This window comes from Coffea eugenioides, chromosome 2 (genome assembly GCF_003713205.1).
Source record: "Coffea eugenioides isolate CCC68of chromosome 2, Ceug_1.0, whole genome shotgun sequence".
Lineage (NCBI taxonomy): Eukaryota > Viridiplantae > Streptophyta > Magnoliopsida > Gentianales > Rubiaceae > Coffea > Coffea eugenioides.
In genome coordinates this window covers 6,160,104-6,178,601 of record NC_040036.1, presented here as the reverse complement: position 1 = coordinate 6,178,601, position 18,498 = coordinate 6,160,104, and the positions used below count along the sequence as shown (strand labels likewise).

General features: G+C 37.9%; 2 protein-coding genes across 2 annotated transcripts; both read right to left on the bottom strand.

Moving 5' to 3' along the window:
* Positions 1-1,203: 1,203 nt before the first annotated feature.
* On the bottom strand, positions 1,204-10,817 carry LOC113760777 (UTP--glucose-1-phosphate uridylyltransferase 3, chloroplastic). Its single transcript, XM_027303494.1, has 17 exons — positions 9,815-10,817; positions 8,766-8,946; positions 8,251-8,400; positions 7,946-8,107; positions 7,663-7,835; positions 7,525-7,591; positions 6,715-6,881; positions 5,749-5,907; positions 4,860-4,951; positions 4,666-4,760; positions 3,683-3,760; positions 3,427-3,522; positions 2,949-3,023; positions 2,781-2,872; positions 2,534-2,696; positions 2,170-2,230; positions 1,204-1,632 (listed from the first exon to the last, which is right to left on the bottom strand). The coding sequence occupies exons 1-17, from the start codon at positions 10,564-10,566 to the stop codon at positions 1,520-1,522; spliced, it is 2,676 nt and encodes an 891-aa protein (XP_027159295.1). The 5' UTR covers positions 10,567-10,817; the 3' UTR covers positions 1,204-1,519.
* Positions 10,818-15,121: 4,304 nt separating this feature from the next.
* Positions 15,122-17,058, bottom strand: LOC113763713. Its single transcript, XM_027307615.1, has 5 exons — positions 16,641-17,058; positions 16,452-16,528; positions 16,267-16,303; positions 16,029-16,140; positions 15,122-15,927 (listed from the first exon to the last, which is right to left on the bottom strand). Exons 1-5 carry the CDS (start codon positions 16,939-16,941, stop codon positions 15,294-15,296), a joined length of 1,161 nt encoding a protein of 386 aa, XP_027163416.1. The 5' UTR covers positions 16,942-17,058; the 3' UTR covers positions 15,122-15,293.
* Between the last annotated feature and the right edge of the window lie 1,440 nt (positions 17,059-18,498).

Sequence of the window (18,498 nt, the reverse complement as noted above, 5' to 3'; positions counted from 1 at the left end):
CACCAAAGCTCTCATTGGTCCTTTGGGGACCAGTGAGGGCTGATCCCTTCCCCTTTCAGGAAGTCTAAGCAAAATCCTGTTCCTTGGTCTCCTTTATATTGTTTCCCCAGCTGCACCTGTTCCTCAATAGCTTCCATCTCTTCATCTCTAAGTTGAAACTTTCTTTTCATCCCATTAATCTCCTTCAGAGGGGATTCCCCTCTCTAACTCCTTTACTCACTCTTTTGAATCTCCTCCCTTCTCTTTTTGGACCAACTTGATTTTCTTTGTCGTTCAGCTCATCAGTTTCCATTCTCATAAGGGCCTCCCCTCCCATGAATTCTCCTATTTCTACTCCCTCTACTTCACCTATCCTGCCCTCTCTGAGGTCCATTGCATTACTCTGCCTAACTATATCTTCACTGGTACCTTCAGGTTCTATTAAGTCTACTTGACTACCTTCCCTGCCCTCCCCACTCATCCTTTCTCCCTTCCCTGACTTAAAGGTGCTTCCACTCTCCTTCCCTTGCTCTCCCTCCCTAAGTCCCTCCAATCTCCAGTTTGGGTTATTCCATTCTACTTTTTCCTTGTCTATCACAGGTAAGCTACCCTGCTCCCTCTCCTTTCTATGCCTCTCATAGCCCAGCAACTCACTCCCTCTGCTAATATCTGATTTCTGCTTAGTTCCTGACTCTCAATCTCCTCAACCCTGATCATCTCACCATTCCTCACCTTCCAAGTCTATCTGTGTGGTGTCCAGATCTTAGGACTGGTGTCTTTTTGAGGGGAGCCTCTCCCCCCTATCACCCTCATCCAGGGTCCATACTGGTTCTGACTCTGTCCTTTCTTCAGCACTCTGACCTTTGAGCTGACTATACATACGACAGAAATGCTACAACCAGAACCGCTGTTGCTCCTAAGGAGACTAAATGGCAATTTGTTTTATTCCATCACAGGCTATATGCAGGAGGCTAACAAAGTAGTCCAATTGTGTCAGTAAAACTCAGCATTCGAAAGAGTAAATAACGTTGAAAGAGACAACTGGGATTTCTCTTGTACGTTTCATGCCAGAGACGGAAAAATAAACTGCAGAAAGTAATACTAGAAGCAAGCACAAAATGACAATACTAGAAGCATATTCCCCCCAAGTTTAAGTTTACAAAATTGTCAGTAGAAGAAAAGAGAACCTTAAATTATTCTTGAAGTTGAATTTCAAGCTCATCGTGAGAAAAGAACTGATAAATAGCTTTTATTGCTGAAAATCATAAAATGTACTTGTACATGCTTTACTCTGAAGATACAAACAACAACAGATACTGTAACTGCCTATCTCCACTCTTGTTGAACATATTATCCCTAAAATTGATAACTAGTTCAACAACAAGGGATTCAATTTGCTTTTGTGCGTCTTATCTATAGACCAGGACAGGTTGAACTTCTGTTCAACCCACCAGCTCAGGGAGGGACTATAATCAGCATTTGAGCATAAGTTCATGTGAACCATGATTCACAAAACATTCAGTGAAATGAGGCAAGTCTTCTATAACTCCACCAACTCCAATTGAATATGAGTGCCCTCTATCTTATAGCTCCAAAACCAGCTTCCAGACTCCACCCATTTTTCTTCAATAGCTCTTAGTTGTACTTGTAAACCTGAAATCAGAAGTACGAGTACGATACAGTGTGATCAATATTAAGAAAGCCATTCATTTAAAGAAGGGAAAAAATAGAGTTCAATAGGACACAGGACAACAGGATGTGTTTTTCAAGACTGTCAATGCATAGCAATACATTTGTCTCACTTAGAGAACAGACAAAGGCAAAAAATAGTTTTCAGTTTATTGCATGGGTAAGATGAGGAAATCTAGCAAAGGCAGGATCTGTTGCACCTATTCAATTGGAGCGCAAAGAGTTGAGAATGGTAGGATTCTTATTGTAAATTTAGTATTTAGCAGTAAATGTAAATATCTTAGACAAAAATACATCTGCAACTTATCCTGCTCACAAGTTGGAACTTGCAGCATGCACAAGGCAATCCTTTATATATAGCAGCTGAGAAGGTTGATGAAAACAACATGTTACAGACATTATAAACATAAACATAAAACTAGCCTTGTGAAACATCAAAAAAGTGTATTCATACAAAATGAAGCGATTTACACTAATATAACAGTAAAGTAACTGTAGTACCTGATTTCCCAGAGGTAACCCTCATTCTGTAGCCATCAGGAACTTCAAACAGATGATCGCCCTACATCCAACAACATACAACAAAGTACAAAGTATGAGGAGACAAGTTTCCTTTGGCAGAACTATTTAAGCATCACTAGATGCTCGTTAACAAGGAGTTGACTCTCTTATCTGGATGTTTACGGAATAAGGAATGCGTTTGAACTGGTTTATCCCTTTAAATTTCTGAAACTCTTCATTATCCTTATCATTAAGGTAAAGCTTCATAAAGCTAAAAAATGCAACTTTTTGCATCCTAAATTACTTCCCCTGCAGACAAGAAAAATATGCATAAAGGACAATCACTAGGTCCACATGAATTTACCTGCAGGGTGACATCCATTGCTTCAAATTCAGCATTTCCATGGAGTATAACCTTCACAGCCTCGATCCGGTCCACATCATGCTTCCAATACAAGTTGTCTCCTGAATTCCAGTCAATTCCTTCGTTCACTACCTTAACATTTTCTAACTTACATCTTCCGCACCTGCATGAGCAAAGTGACTTATAAAGTTACTTGTCTCGCAATGATTATTCTTCAGAAGAAGAAAGATGTAGCAAACAGTTGCACCTCTTCCCATACTGCAGTAATGTTTCGCCATTCTCATTAATGATCATAGATCCCATGATGTTTTCAGCCAAAATTATCAGACTTCCGTGAAGCTAAAATGAAAGAAATAAATCAGCTGATAAGCAAACTGACAAGGAGGAATCACCAATATCAACCAAGGTATCTGACCTGCACATCTCTCCACAAGAACTCTGCAACTTCTACTTGCAACTCGGAACCCACTGATATTGAACCTCCATGAAACTGATATAACAGATAAACTTATGGTTGATGCTATATATTTTCATTACATAAAATAAAGCAAAGTCTTTCTAAATGAAATTTTAATAATTCGGACCATGAAATATGCAATACAATAGGTTAGTGAACTATTTTTAATCAATGAAGGATCTTCACAACTAAAAGAAGGTCAAAAAAAAAAGAAAGAAAAAGAATCCTGTTATGTTGCCCAACAACAGGAGGAAATAAGCTGTCATGAAGAATCGATCTTTTCAGATACTATTCTACAACTCTGTGAACATTGAGCATCAAGTTGAAGCTCAGTTTGGAAGTTCCATTAGAAAGATCTATCAAGCACTAAGCAGTCCAAAAAGAGAAAAACCAGTTTTGTTTGAAAGCCAAATTGTATCAGTTCATTGAGACTTACTTTCTGTCTGGTGACTTCCCAAAGAGGGCCTAAAGCAGGATGAAGCAGGATAAGAAATGGGGGCCCTGAGTCAACATAATCTTCATTACCAAGAATCTGGAGAATGATGAATCATAGCTTTAATAAAACATGAGGTAGAGAGTTAGAACCAGACATACTATATAAGCATAACATTGAATCCGATTAGAAGAGCAACAAATCTGAAATTAGGCAATCTCAGCACTAACATTATAAGTGATACTCCTCTTAATAATACCTTAGGGATGCTTATCTGACAGTGCGAGAGAAGGTCGGCTGCATTACGCATGATATCCAGTATAGAACCTTCTGGAGTCTGCAAGAAAGCAATGAAGACCATTCTAGATATAAGTAATACAATGCAAGACTTTCCATAATCCAAACTTCAGAAATTTCAGGCAGAATTGGAAAACTGAAGCATAAACAAGAGATTAAAAATCAAACGTTTAGAGATTAACCTTTATTTTGGATAAGCTTGCAAAGACATTAGCAAAATGGAAAAAGGCACAAAATGATCATTTGACAAATAAAATGCAGGGCCTTGGAAACTAATGTGCATGATTATCCCAAAATTCTACAATGATAACTAGTTCAACTTAACCAATTTCAGATAATTATCTGGTTGCAACTTTCTTAAAGTGTCGTACTCTCGATTAGACTAAATAAAGCTTAAACCTGATGAAACTTCCAAACTACAAGTAAATGGTTAGAATGGGACAAAGGAAACCAGATTACAAATTTCTAATGTGAAATTAAGCCATAAATAGTTTTAAGTTTCTGTTTGCCTAAATCTGATATAAAAATCAGGGAAACAAAAGAAGGAACAACTGCACAGTATGAATTATGAAATGCCACCATTGTAAACAGACAAACATTTGAAGTAGTGGCAGTTAGGCAAACCAAGTTAAGCCAATTCTATGTTATCAATGATTTAAGTTTTGTTAATGAGTATGAACTTTTGTCGTGGATTGCACGCAAGACATTATCAACAATCTCCTAAATTAACAAATTTTGGGACCACTAGTTAGGAGAAACTCCTAAAAAGGAAGGACATGTTCTAACTTATTCTATCATCATATAGAACAACAATGAGAAAAATAGTCACATAAGATCATAAAAGTATATCGACACCTTAAATTCTAGTTTCAACAGGCAGCGAATGTCAGGCTGAATATATCCAGAAAAGAAAAAAAAAAGAGAAATGATATCAAGATACTACACCTGGTTTAAAGATTTATTCCCATGCATTCTTTTCTTCTTAGCAGATGATGTGACCTTCCTTCTTTCATTGTAAACAATAAAGGTATCTAGGCCTTCTGCAGTCATCAACAGAATCTATATCACAATCATACCTGGAGATATAATCCCAAGAACTGATAAAATGCAACATATAATAGATGTCAACACTCAAGTACCTTCTACATCCTCATAATGTCGAGATGAGTAAGTGTTTAAAAAATTATCTGCAATATTTTGCATTGTGCATTCCAGACGGCCACCAGAAACACTGGACAATTAAAAAGCCATAGCATTAAAGAGAGTATCCTGATAACAACTTATTGAAAGAGGAATGTGTTAACAATGTTAGTCAAAAGAGAACCAGACGTGGATGAAAAAGAACACATGCCTCAAAGTTGACAGGTCAGAATATTATACCAAATCCTTTAAAACTAATATTGTGAATCATCCTCATACAACTTCTTGGATTCAATGGAACAATGGGGGTTTACACTCCACACCTGGTAAACAGATTAAACTTCACTCCCATGTTAAAGGAGTGATGTGTGTGCTCTGGTTTACAAGCTATAAATTTTGATTCTTCCTTTTCTAGAAAACGATAAACCATATAGCTTATTAATGATTGATGCCATAATTTACCTGGTAATGTTGTTAGCTATAAGCAGAATATTGAACTACTTAAGTAAATCGATGACTATAGGATATTAAGCTGTTGAAAATAAGCTCTTAGTCATTTGATCTACAACTCGATAAAAGAATAAAAAGACACCCGCATCACATACAGTGCACACTTAGTAAGTCAATATGAGAAAATAAGAGATGCCAGCATTATAACAAGCAATCAATTAGAAGAATTCAAAAATAAAGTGCTGCAATTCTGCAAGGGATATAGCAAACAAGTAGATTTCAAATTAACTCTTCCACCAAAAGAAGGAAAGAAAAAAAAAAAGAAAACACAGTCATTATAGTATCCAATGTTTGTGCAACAGAAGAAAAGAGAAGATATGTTGATTCATTATATTAAAAAATAAAATAAAATAACACTACGAAGACCTATCTGCATACCTGTGCGTCATGCCAAACTGGTCAACATATCTTACTGGCTTCTTCACATTAAGTACCATGCCTGGCAAGCTGGTTTCATTTTTACTCGATCCAACAAGCTCTGCTGAAGGCAAATCTACATATAGGATATTTGTGTTGGCTGGAAAGTCTGCCTCCAAACTTCACAAAAGGAAAAAGGTTCAGGTTGGAAAATACTCTATCATCTTCTGCTAAGAGGTTACGGTAAAACAGATTATCAAGACAAAAGAACAATCCCCGAGAGAATTACCAACAACTAGCAAGAACCAAATGGTCAACTATAAGTAACATTGCAAAACAGTGGGTCACATGTCAGCACACAAAACTATCCTATGACAGAAATAAGTGAAAAGCAAGATACTAGTTAATCATTCTTCCAAGTTTCCTGCCATTTCACACAGAATAATTTCTTATCATCATCTGAAGTTCAATATTCAGTGTGACTACTACACCTTGTTGCTATGCTACTGCAAGCTTTGAAAAGAAAAAGAATATGCAAGCGAGATGATAAAAAAAAAAAGGAAAATTCTCATTCTCCCCAGCCGTGTTTACACCAATATAGTTTTACTGTCAATAAATAATGAATCAGGCTATTAAGCAACGTAGAGGAAGTCTTTAAATCACAAATATGCATCATACGTAAGGGCAGTGACAAACTTGGATACCAACCTCAATTACCATGCAATACCACCTTTTAAAAAGTCTTAGTATGACACCAGATGATCTTTTAGATAAAGTTTGACTCTTAATTTTTCATGTCTCTTTCAGATGAAGAGATGGGCATTTAATGATAATGACAAGAAATGTGTCAAACTCGGAAAAAAGTTGGAGCATACTTTTATTTAAATAGATTGTCTGGAAAAAGGAAACGATGTCAAATTTTGACATGAACAAAAAAAGGTTAAATATGTTAGTAATGCTATAAAAGAACAACAGGAAGAAAAGTACCTCTTAGAAGAAAGAGGTCCATTGATAAATCCAAATTTATCGAATTCAGTGTACTCAATACATGACAAACCATATGCCCAATTGTCATCAAGAGTCCTTTTCTCGATCAGGACATTTATGCCTTCTGTTGCCCCTGTGTTTCTTCTACACGAAGCAAAGCCTAATTTCTGAAATAATAGCAGTTAACTAACAGAACATTAGTAATTAGTAAATCAGAAAAACAATACAAGCATCCCTCCAAGAAATTATTTTATCACAAAAATCTTGAGGACATGGCTTCCTTGATAAAAGATTGGTAAAATCCTACTATGCTCAGTTGCACTATCAGAAGTAACACCAGCATATATAAGAATCGAAATCCTTTTAGTGTTAGAGCTCCTCCAAAGTGGCTTAAAATTGGAAGAAAGGCACATATGTTGACATAACTGTGGCTCTTGCTGATTTACATTTGATTCATATTCAGCCACAACTGCACTTGGATGAGAATATTTCTTTTTCAATGTGGTCTGTCAATAAGGAACAATACTTCCAGTGAAATGGATAAAAGTAATTCATGACAGATGCATACACGAGTAAAATTGGGTACTTATTTACTGCACGACGGCAATAGTTGTAGTAAACACCTCCCATCCTCCTTCCCTCTGCCCCAGGAAAATGGAAAACAACAAACTATGCCCCAAAAGAGGAGGAAAAAAAATACATCAACAATTAGCTGCAACCAGAATTTTTAAAGCATTTATCTCAGTCAATTTACTACAGAGATCTTTATGACATTTGTATGTATTTTCCAACAAAAGATTCAATTCCTACCTTCCTTTGTCGAAGACCGATTCCTGTCAAAGCCAAGAGAGTCAAATCTGTAGCAGCCACAACATTACTGCAAAGTCATCAATGTCAAATATGCCCCAATGTTCAAACTCAACAATCTATGGACTCTTGCAGCAGTACCTGACTTGCCGAACAGTTGCACCTTTACGCCCATAATTGCCAAACCACTGAAATACACCCTTATCATAGGCAAGTTTCCAAATCACACCATGACCACCAGGCTTGCATACTGGCATGAATTGTCCACGAACAATCCATTGCCCATCTTCTGCTCTAATAGCTGGAACAAGAGGCTGCGAGCAGAAATTTGAAATGACAACATGCAACAGCAATCATATATCTCTGTAAAAAGCAATTTAACTAAAACTAACTTAGAATAAACCATCTTTTTTCCATTGTAAACCTGCTCAAAAAGTCGAAAATTAGATCTTCCTCTTCCAAACCATTCAAGTCTTTCACATAGTGAGAGAATGCGTTCATGATTTTTCTTTGCAGAACTGGTCATAATAGCTACAGGAGTAATACATTGTTTTCCATACAACTTGAAGAACAAGAACTCTCTTGCCTGCCAGTAAATAAAATATCAAATCAGTTTCATGCTAAATAGAAGTCATTAGATTTCATGTTCAATCCAAAATTTAACCATTTTCCTTAACAAACCAGAATCAATATTAAGTTTCCAAAGCTCAGCAAACACTGTTTCCCTACCTGAAGATCTCTTATTAAACCTTCCAGTAATGTCCTTCCACAATAAGGAAGCATAGCAGCAGGAAGACATTCACCTGTGTCAGGGTCCACCAATCCCAGCCGATCAGCGGAGCCTCCAAAAGGATAGATTTCTCCCAACTCTGGCAAACCCTGGAGACAAATCAAATTTTGTAACAAAATGAGCTACAGCCATCTTTCTGATCCAGAATATCTTACTAGATATAAAGGGAGAGAGCTTGCTTTGGCATAAACAATTTATCTCACTTTATGTTGTACCAAAAATACCCAATACAGTTAGTTTTTAAACTATTCACGTCCCCTCTTTTTCTCCACCATGATTTTACATACAATAACTCCCTCCAAAGAAAAGTAGTAATTATAGATTTTTCAAATGAACAAATACATGTCTACCATGATATGTAATAACTTAATGTGGGAAAAAAAATCATACATCTTTTAAACTAAGCACACAAACTAGGGTATGCAAAAAGCATTAACGTATATTAAGCACCTACCTCGATACCCCATAGAGCTGCTTGAGATGCATATTCGGTATCTTGAGAGAGATCAAGTACTTTAGGAGGATGAATTTCTATAAACTGGCACTGCAACGAACTTTTATTGTGCTGGGACCAATTGACTGCCTTTTCTTCACATGTAGAGTGGGCTAGAAGCTCCAGAACCATTATTTGATATCTGAAACAGTTAGTAGCATCATTTGGTCATCAAGACAGAGTTTAAGCTCAATATCACTTATACACTGAAATTTGGTGGACCTTTAACATCTTCGGCAGAACAGCTGAGACACTTCTTTAACATCTCAAATGACTAGGAGCAAAATATAGAAAAATGAGTGTGGACCAGATACACTTTACCCCCAATAAAAAATTTTTTGTTCCCGAGTTTGTTAAGAAATCACACCTTGTTTCTGTTGATTTTGTTCATCCACAATAAAACTCAACTGATGAGCATGAGAACTTCAGAATGCAGCAGACATTAATAACTCTAAAGTATTGGCATTTGTTACAGAATCACATATTTACAAACTAGAAACTGCCAAATGTAGCCAACTAATATGCAAACTAGCAATATAATGATTTAAGAGTACCAGCATCAACTATGGGTTGCAGAAGAAGTCGAATACCTGACACAACGTATATGACTAAACAAGACATTGAAAACTTTATAAATGTTTTTCCACAATAAACTTAAGTATTCGTATACCAAGCTGGCACTCTAGTTCCTATTCTAGAGTGCTTTTCCAATTATTTTTGAGCTTAAAGATCCCAAAGAGGTAAACCATGATTTCAGTCATTCCATTGGATTGGACGTAATTTACGCCTGGATGGCAGCTAATAGAAATTGTCAGTTATTGCATTGGAGTGTAGACATTCTAAACTGTGTTTGTCCGATATCACATTGGAGGTATCCTAAAACTCTGTTTTCAGGCATCAGATTAGAGGCTTCCACCCTGTTTAGTCGCATCCGAATCTAACTATACACAAGATAAGAGGAAATGAGTAAGGACCAAAGAAGTAGTATACCATGAAAAGGAGAAACTAACCCAATGATACCTCCAATGCAATCATAAAACTGCTCAACGTCTCCGAGGGTTTTCAGCAGTAACTTGAACGCGTTAACATCTTCCTCTCCGTGTCCCAAGATTTTGTTTGCCAAACCCACCTTGTTGCTCTCACCAGTGACATCCCAACTGTCAACCATCTCCGCCAGTGCATATAGTGCTCTCTTCAATGCGCTGGCCGAAGAAGAAGAGGGAGAATCAAAATCTCCGCTTTCGTCAAAATCATCCCCACGCAGCAAGTGCTCTTGGCCGGCCGCAACGGCGCACTTAAGCAAATAAACTGGATAGTCATCCAATTTCAAGCTCTCAAAAAACCTAAACAACTCATTCTTACCGGAAGCGGAATTGAAGAAGAACCTAACCCTAGAATCGGAGTCAAGGACTTGAAGTTTGTCTGGCAAGGAAGTAGAGTTAGAAAGGTTGGACCCAAGCGCTTTGAGTCTGGCGAGTTCCAGGTGGAAATCGAATTCGGGAGCTGGACCGGAGGCGTACTCAACGGGGGCGGTGGAAACGCGGAGACATGGCGGTGAAGGTTGCGATACAGCAGGGCATGAAGAAGAAGAAAAGGACGAGGAAGTAAGAGGGGAGTAGTTAATTGATGAAAGAAGAAAAGAAGAAGAAGAAGAAGAAGAGTGGTAAGACGATGACAAGAAATGCGTGAGAGGGGGCTTCGGTGAAGGTTTTGAATTATTAAGGAGGGGGCTGTTGTGGTGAAGCAGTGGCGTCACCGCCATTACTGCTCTAAGTAGCCAGAGCCAGCCCCGTCTGCGTGCGTATGCACTTTGCAGTGCGTGTTTTGAGTTTGTGGGAAGATTATGGGAGTAGAGTAGCCACTAGACAGGATGGGCTGCCTGCCTCAATCAATCCCTCTGTCCTTCTTCTTTTACTTTTATCGCTAATAATTTAACGGAAACACACAGAGGGAGGGGATAAAACGAGATGCGGCATGGATATACTCTCCCCCTCACCAGTCACCCCCCCAAGTATCCAATAGTTGCTCCAATCGACCAGTAGTCTTGTTGCAGAGCCTCATCTGAGTTGTGAGATGTTGATTGGTTTGGTGTATTTTCGGCCTGTTCCATTCAACGTTGCGCTGGATATTGGATTGGCATCCTTGTTTGTTTGGCCATATCACATGTGTCGGTGTAGGGAAATGGGGCAGGAACGGTTGTCAGACACAACCGTTCCAGCGAGTTCACGGCTGTGATTTTGGCCCAAAAATTTGTGCGGCTCAGATCACATGTGGTAACTCGATTTTCACACAATGTGTGAGTCCCACAAAAAAGTGTTCTAAATTACGCTATGTATAAAGAAAGTTACACCGTGTGCTACTGATGTTACGCGCAGTGCAAAATGCACACAATTGGTACAAACGGTTGCAGGTGCAATCGTTTGTGCCCCTTGTCCGTAGGTGTAGGGGCACTCTTTCTCTAACGGGTTCAAAATAATATGACTAAATGAGCACGTGTTTCTTTTTCTTTTAGTTAAATGAGTAGTTCATATTGAGTTAACTTGTGTTGACGGCTCAAATAAGACTTTACTAATGCATCATCTACTGATTTAGTATTAACCAAATTCATTTTTTTTTTAAAGATAAACATCACAATTTTATTTCATTGCATAGGACTTGCATTATGGCAGAATAAATACATGCAGAAAGACACCAAATTCTCCTTTAGGTGCTTCAACTGCGGTATAGGTAGAAGGAGCTGGTGCGTAAAAACCTTCTGTATAAGGTTCGAAATGGTGAATTGAGGTCGAGTAGACCAATGATCCTGTAGTCATTTGGCCCGCTATTGAAAGAAAAAGCTTGTATCTAGGAAACTTTATCCCTCTGAAGGTGGGAAAAAGGACAAAACTAAATAAAGCGGATTGGATTATGAGTCCAAATTTGAGTTTGAAACTCATGTAATTAATCTCTTTTGGCTAACTCGAATGGCACCTTATGAAGCCTTGTGTGTGTACACGCAAGAGTAGGTCACTATTGTCTTGGAGCAAAGTTGGAGAAAAGTATGTAACGGGATTGCATACACTGATATGAAAAATTAACACAAACCACACTTTGGAAGTTCCAAAATATATGTTAAGCTCAGTTTAATTATTAATAGTAAGTACATCATTCTTAAGCCAAGACCTCAGTAGAATGATAGAATTTGACTTGATTGCTCATTAATTAAAGAGTTTAACAGTGGTTTGGTTACGCTTCGATGAATTGGATAGAGTTTGCCTGGATCAATTGCTAATTAAGGACCCTCCTGGTGATGGGATCAATCCGGTTCCCACAGGCCCAAGCTTCACGGTACACGGTTCTTAATAAATCTGACATGATGAGTTTTAGGCTTTTAGCTGATCCTGGGCCCAGTCAGCTAGCCCATGGCAAAGGTATCATTGGTGCGAATCAGATGGGTTAGGGCTTCATCCACTTTCATGCCTTCCTACGAAAGTGACACGTGGCAGTAACCCTGCCGGCTGCCGGGCAACATGCTCCAAATTGGATCCTCCACATGAATTTTTGAAACCATTTTTTTCCCCCACGAAATGATCAAAGGATGATGATGCCATAGAATTGATCTCACTCATTTGAGGAAAGAAAGAATGCATAACAACATGCAAGACTCGAGTTTCGATACTAATATCCAAATCAAGCAAGACGAGAAACACTAGAATAGTTGAAGAAACTTCTGTCTATAATGTGCTTGGCCATCTTATTGATTTTACATTTTTAAGCAACCCCTTAAGGAACAAAATCGACCGATTATTATCAATTCCAAGAAAATTCAAAGCAGAGCCAATCTTCTGCTGACTAGTTTTGCTGCCTTGGATCCAGTAAATATCTGGGTTTGTTTGGATAGTAGATTATTTGGCCAAATATATTTGCTGACATCACTATTAGAATTTCCAATATAACTTTTTATCTTTCCAATTACCTTTTTATCTCACATACATCACATCACAAAAAGTGCTACAGTAATTATTTCAAATAATACCCTATTCAAACAAACCCCCGAGCCCCCGCCCCCAAGGGTCAGCTCGAATGGTCTGCTCCCCCTCTTTAGGGTATGGCAGATCTTCCTGGGCAACCAGGGTTCGAGCCCCCTTGTCACCGTGCTCGAGTGGAGTGGGGCCTCCTCTCCGGGCCGGAGTGGGATTAGTCGGGGCCCCGTAAGGATTGACCCGGATACCCACTCCGTCAGAAAAAAAAAAAAACAAACCCTCTGATCAAGCACTACAAATATGTTTCTTTTGTTTGACCAATTGGGAACGTATCATCAAAGAAAGAAAATTAATTAGGGGGAGAGAAAGTTAGCTACTTCCACACTAAAAGGATTTACTGCTTCATATTCTTTGAATTTTATAACAATTTGCTAAAGTCTAACTAGTGGACTAGCTAGTAACTTTACCTGTGACCAATATTTACATGAGGCGAGTTGGCCAAATATTTATTTACCCTGAAAAGGGTGTACTTATGTTCGTTACATCTCTGTGTGATTGACATTTATTCTACAGAATACATACCATACTGTACTCCGGTGAATAATGAATTCCCTTTTAATCCTTTTCAGTTTAGGCGATGATTGAGGGATCAGTAACATTGGGCAATCACCACTTTTTTGGTGGGAAGAATGAAGTTTGTGGAGTTTCATTCAGTGGAAATAACTACTTGCCATCTGTTAATGGTTAAAACTTTAATGGAAAACTATCCCTACTTCAATATTTGCCCCCTAGACAACAGCTCCACTGCGAAGAGCAAACAATTTTGCCGCGTATGGAAACCGGTCATGGTCCAACCATAAAGCTTTGCGAATTTAAACTCAATTTATTACCTCCTGTTTACCTAATGTCTGATTCCATTGCAATGTGGATACTAGCCATAGGAAAGGAAAACATATATGTGTATAAAATGATTGCCAATCTGTCATGTTGCGTACTGCTGCACCCAAAAAACTGGAAAAATTCTTTGTAAAAGCGGATCTGCCATGAATCAGTGTACTTCAAGTTTTCTATTATAAATGCATGAACCACCCACCAAAAGATCAGAAGCAACTACTATCAGCGAAATTCTTAAAGACTTCCACTTCCAAGGATTATGCATGCTAAAGTGATTTTGCCTGGAATTTCTTTCAAAAAGTTCAAGCAGCATCTTAAACGCTACAACAGTCTATGTGTGATGCTTCTTCTTATGCCTGTAGAAAATGCACAACATTCTTCCTCGCACACACACACACACTAACGCACAGATATAGACAGATGGAAGCTGGTAATACTTGGTACCCTGTTGATAATCATAATCTATTGCTTACCGTATGATGATACTCACCAACAGCATTGTTGTTAAGCACTATTCCGAATGTGCGATAATTAATTTTGTCGAATTGAACCACTGTTGTGAAATGACCTTGAGTTGATTAACTATGTGAGTTCCAACAAAAAATTTTAAATTTCCCATCAATCTGAAAAATATACCAATCATTAGCACTGTGACAGATAATATACAATTTAGTTGCTTTTTTTTTTCCTCTTGACTTTCATTTGTTGATCATAAAGCTTTCTCCTCCCCAGAAAAATCTTAACTAATAAGAGCGCAAATACTCCGGCCATTCAGGATTCAATCCAAGGTGACATATCACAAAATCATGAGGCTGGTGATGGCCATGATTAGCACTGTCACTGCGTTGTTCTTATGACCCTTTTGCATTGGTGCTAAATCAAGAAATGTGAAGTGAGGAGGACTAACATTGATATGATTCCTTTTGTATTGTCAGTATGGAGAAGGGGAATAATTCTTTTGACTCGATAATTTAGATACTTCGTCCCTCATTAGAAGAGGTTAATCTCTCCTAAACTGAAAATGATGAAGATTTATTAGGTGTTTTCTGTCGAACGTACAAAAAGATGATCGTCAAAAATATAAATCCTAACTAAGAGGTGTACCTTGTATTCTTGTAACTTATTAAATATCTTCAGACAGGGAAAATGAAAAGGAAATCCTTGGGCTTATATATTGAATACAACTCATATACTGATAGTCGATCCAACTCCACGCCAATACATTTCTCGCATAGTTGACGGATTGATTTCAATAAACTAATTTTGGTGATTGTGAAAATCTTTTAAACTGCTTTATCTCAGAAATTCAACATTTCTAAGTTCCCAAAAAAGAAAAAATAATAATAGTAATGATCATAAATATTTTAGCTGAAAACTAAAATCTACATTATTTTTCTGATAATGCTCAACATCCAATGCATAAATTTATTGCTCATAGAAAAATCTATTTTTTTGCACAGATTAGCATCCCAAGGCTAAATATTTAGTAATTTATGCAGAGAAACTGACAATAAAACAAAACTAAACCGATGACCTTACCTTGCACACTGGTAGTATAAGACAAAGATCTGCACATTGACAGAGGTATTGACAAATGACAAGTACCTCAGAATCTCACTTCTGATTGTCTTGTTCATAAAGTCAGATCAAGGGTACTTGCCGTTCTTGCATGCTTTCTAGTATTACCATGAATTTCCTCTAAATTTCTGCTAGACACTGAGGTTGAGGACGGGAATAAAGAGAGAGATAAAGAATTATCAGTTCCATCAACCTTCAATCTTCTGTTATCTCTGTCGTCTGTTTGCCTTGGCGTTGGTAGAGACAGGTTCAAGTCAAGATTCACATCGGAGTCTGCTGAGGCCTTTCTTTTCAGTAAGTTGATCCCTTCTTGAACAGCATGTGGTTTTTTGCCGGGAGAAAGAGGGCCTCGAAAATCAGCATTAATTTGTTCTGATCTCCCTCTATCGTGCAATTGCGACATCAGACTTGGTTTTACATTTGAACTCGTCCCAGTCCCAGATTGGGTTCGCCAAGGTCCTTGACTGGAAAAAAATTGGGTCTCGTTCTCATTAGCAAGAATATTCCTCCATGAAGATTGTCTAGCCGCGTTGAATTCATGAGAACCATAAAGATGTCCAACATTGTTTCTCCCAAAAAACTTGTCAGCAGTTCCAAATCCATGTCTAGTAAAATTTGATGGAGCACCTCCATAATTGTAAGGACCATGGTAATTTGTCTGCCGACTGTTCCAGAAAGTATTCCCATATCTTGAAAAAGATGAGACAAACAATTAAAATCAACATGAATGGCCTAAATGATGCTAAATTGGTAGTAGCGGTAAGTAGGCATTTATGCAATTCGTATACACCTTAAAGAACCGGAACTAGAGAAATGATCAAAAGCTTGAAGCATCGGAAGTTTGCTGAGATTATAAATATTGTGATCCCCACTGTCAGCAAGAAGCCTTTGCTCCGAGATGACTGTTTAAGATTTGACAGAAAAGGCTTCAGTCAGAAACAGGCCAAAGATGAACTAAAGAAAACCCTGTTCGAAACCCTAACTTTTCCAAGACGTATTAGGTCATAGATGCAGCCGAAATACGTTACCTTGATTGGGGTCGTCAATTTTCTTGCTCCTGTACATCTGATTAAACAATTTTGTGAAAAAATGTTAACAATTATTAGCTGAAAAATTGACTCTAATAAGAACCCCAAAAAAAAAAAATCCAGGAAGCTAATTAAGGTAAGCCCTCTTGAGTCTTGAAGCATAGTGGAATTAGTCTTGTGATTACCTGAAGATGGCTCTTGACGTGAGCTATGCTAAGACCTTTAATGTTCATTAATTGAAGAACCAACTTTGGAGTAGCTCCTGCAACAAGTAGTAACCATTAACCACACCACAGTTACGAAATATCATCAATACATAGTTGTATGGGTTGGGCGACAAATTTTAAGAAAAACTACTAGCTAATGCTACTTACGATCTTGTCCTCCTAGTCTTTCAACAGCATGAATAAAGCAGAGATGGAGCTCGGGTGTCCACCGGAGCCTGGGAGTTTTGGAACGTATATATTGCCTAACAGATCCAGAAGCAGGCTTCTTTGAATTCTCTTCCACCGTGCTGCTGCTAGAGCTGGTACCGTTGATATTAGGCTTTGTGCTGTTGTTGTTCATGTCTTCTTGATGATCATCATCCTCATGATCTTCTTCATCGTCCTCAAGTCGTTGGTTAGTTGTCGGGCTGGTCTTGGAATCTTCCGTGCTACAGCTACTTTCTTTCATTTCTTTTATAACTAGTTAATGATCTTGTAATAACCAGTTTCTAGGGGTTTATGAGATCCTCAAGGAATTGAAAGGCAAATGATTAAAAGCTGTCTCTGCCTTTCTCTTCTCGGACCAGAAGTAGATGGAAATCTTTTTCTTTGAGAAGATAGTAGATAACTTGTGGCAGCAAAAGTTGCTAGAATTGGGAATGAAAATCCTTAAATAGGCAGATAAAGAACAATTCTCATTCCCTTCCCCCCACACACAACCCCCCCCCCCCCCCCGGTTTACTTTGGTACAGTTGTGGGATTTACATGAACGTGATGTCATGGGTACATGTGCATGAATGGTAACATTTGAATGTGTAAATTATTACTTGTACAACTACTATAGGTGGAGAAATAAAAGCAGCAGCATCCCACTCATATTAATCTAGTTGGTGTATGCAAAACATTCCACATACATGCCTAAGCATTCTCATGCATACCAGTTGTTATTCTTGCAGAAAATATTAAACATTGGCTTCAAAGCATAGTATGGCAATGAAGTTGCTCAGTTATTGTTATGCAAATATTAGTGCGAGCCTTGGTGAGGAAACTCGTAATTAATACTTTAACATTCTAATTTGTGGTACTTGTTTCTTCCCCGACCAAAAAAATTGAACATTCTCCACATTCTCTTTTGCTTGATTAGGTAAAGTGGGAGCTCAATGTTACGTTACCGGGTCAAAGTTTAGGCTCACATAATTATCACGTAGTAGCAATTGTCTGGGAATTATTTTTTTTTGTTGCATGAACAGTAAATACATCAATTAAGTAAAAATTAAAATCTCGGTTTGAAATGAAGAAAGTGTGCCAGTACTTATTTAAGAGCATTTAAGTGACTTTTATCTTTTTGCTCCGTAGATTGACACAAGTTGGGCACTGAGTGCCACAAAAGTCTCCAACACTATAAATTCTCCTCATCATCAATCCCTTAACAACTTAGCCCCTTAGAATAAACTCATATGCAAATGGAGTCAATCAAATGCATATATATTACTGCGTTCACATTATAGTGGTAAATTTTAACAGTAATGAAGGTTATAATAGAGCATTTATTCTACAAATTGTGTCTTCTGAAAATGTACAAAGAAGAATTGCAGTCTAACTACTTAACAAGTTGGGACTTAAAAGGAGAACTTTGTTTTATAGTACTTATTTTCTTAACTAAGTTGAAAAGATTAAAAGTACAACTTCGGTCACCTCACTGCTAGAAGAAGTCGTATGTATTGAAAGTTGAAACTGACAAATTTCATCGTCTCATACATCTTTTGTATCCTTTCCACGCGCCATAAACAGATTAGTTTCTCGATTTCTCACTGGATAGGATAAAAGAAATGGCTCTTGAATCATATGAAGGCGCGTTAGAGAGGTCGCGCATGTGTATTCTGGACGAGGCTTCGATAAATCCCAGTGGCTATTACCTAAAGAATAGAAAATTCGCATTGTCTGTCCGTCGAGAATCATTGGATTTGTCTCCTTCTTGGATTGTTTTGAAACCATGTCCTACCATTTTATCTATCTTCACTTCATT

What these genes read in the sequence shown, in the direction of transcription:
- LOC113760777 (XM_027303494.1), bottom strand. Translation starts at nt 10,566, where the DNA reads ATGGCGGTGACGCCACTGCTTCACCACAACAGCCCCCTCCTTAATAAT. An exon ending in ATTTTCGACTTTTTGAGCAG is followed by an intron (nt 7,836 to 7,945) that starts GTTTACAATGGA and finishes TTCTGCTCGCAG; the next exon opens with CCTCTTGTTCCAGCTATTAG. An exon ending in GTCAGATAAGCATCCCTAAG is followed by an intron (nt 3,523 to 3,682) that starts GTATTATTAAGA and finishes ATCATTCTCCAG; the next exon opens with ATTCTTGGTAATGAAGATTA.
- LOC113763713 (XM_027307615.1), bottom strand. Translation starts at nt 16,941, where the DNA reads ATGAAAGAAAGTAGCTGTAGCACGGAAGATTCCAAGACCAGCCCGACA. An exon ending in AATTGACGACCCCAATCAAG is followed by an intron (nt 16,141 to 16,266) that starts GTAACGTATTTC and finishes AATCTTAAACAG; the next exon opens with TCATCTCGGAGCAAAGGCTT. An exon ending in TCTAGTTCCGGTTCTTTAAG is followed by an intron (nt 15,928 to 16,028) that starts GTGTATACGAAT and finishes ATCTTTTTCAAG; the next exon opens with ATATGGGAATACTTTCTGGA.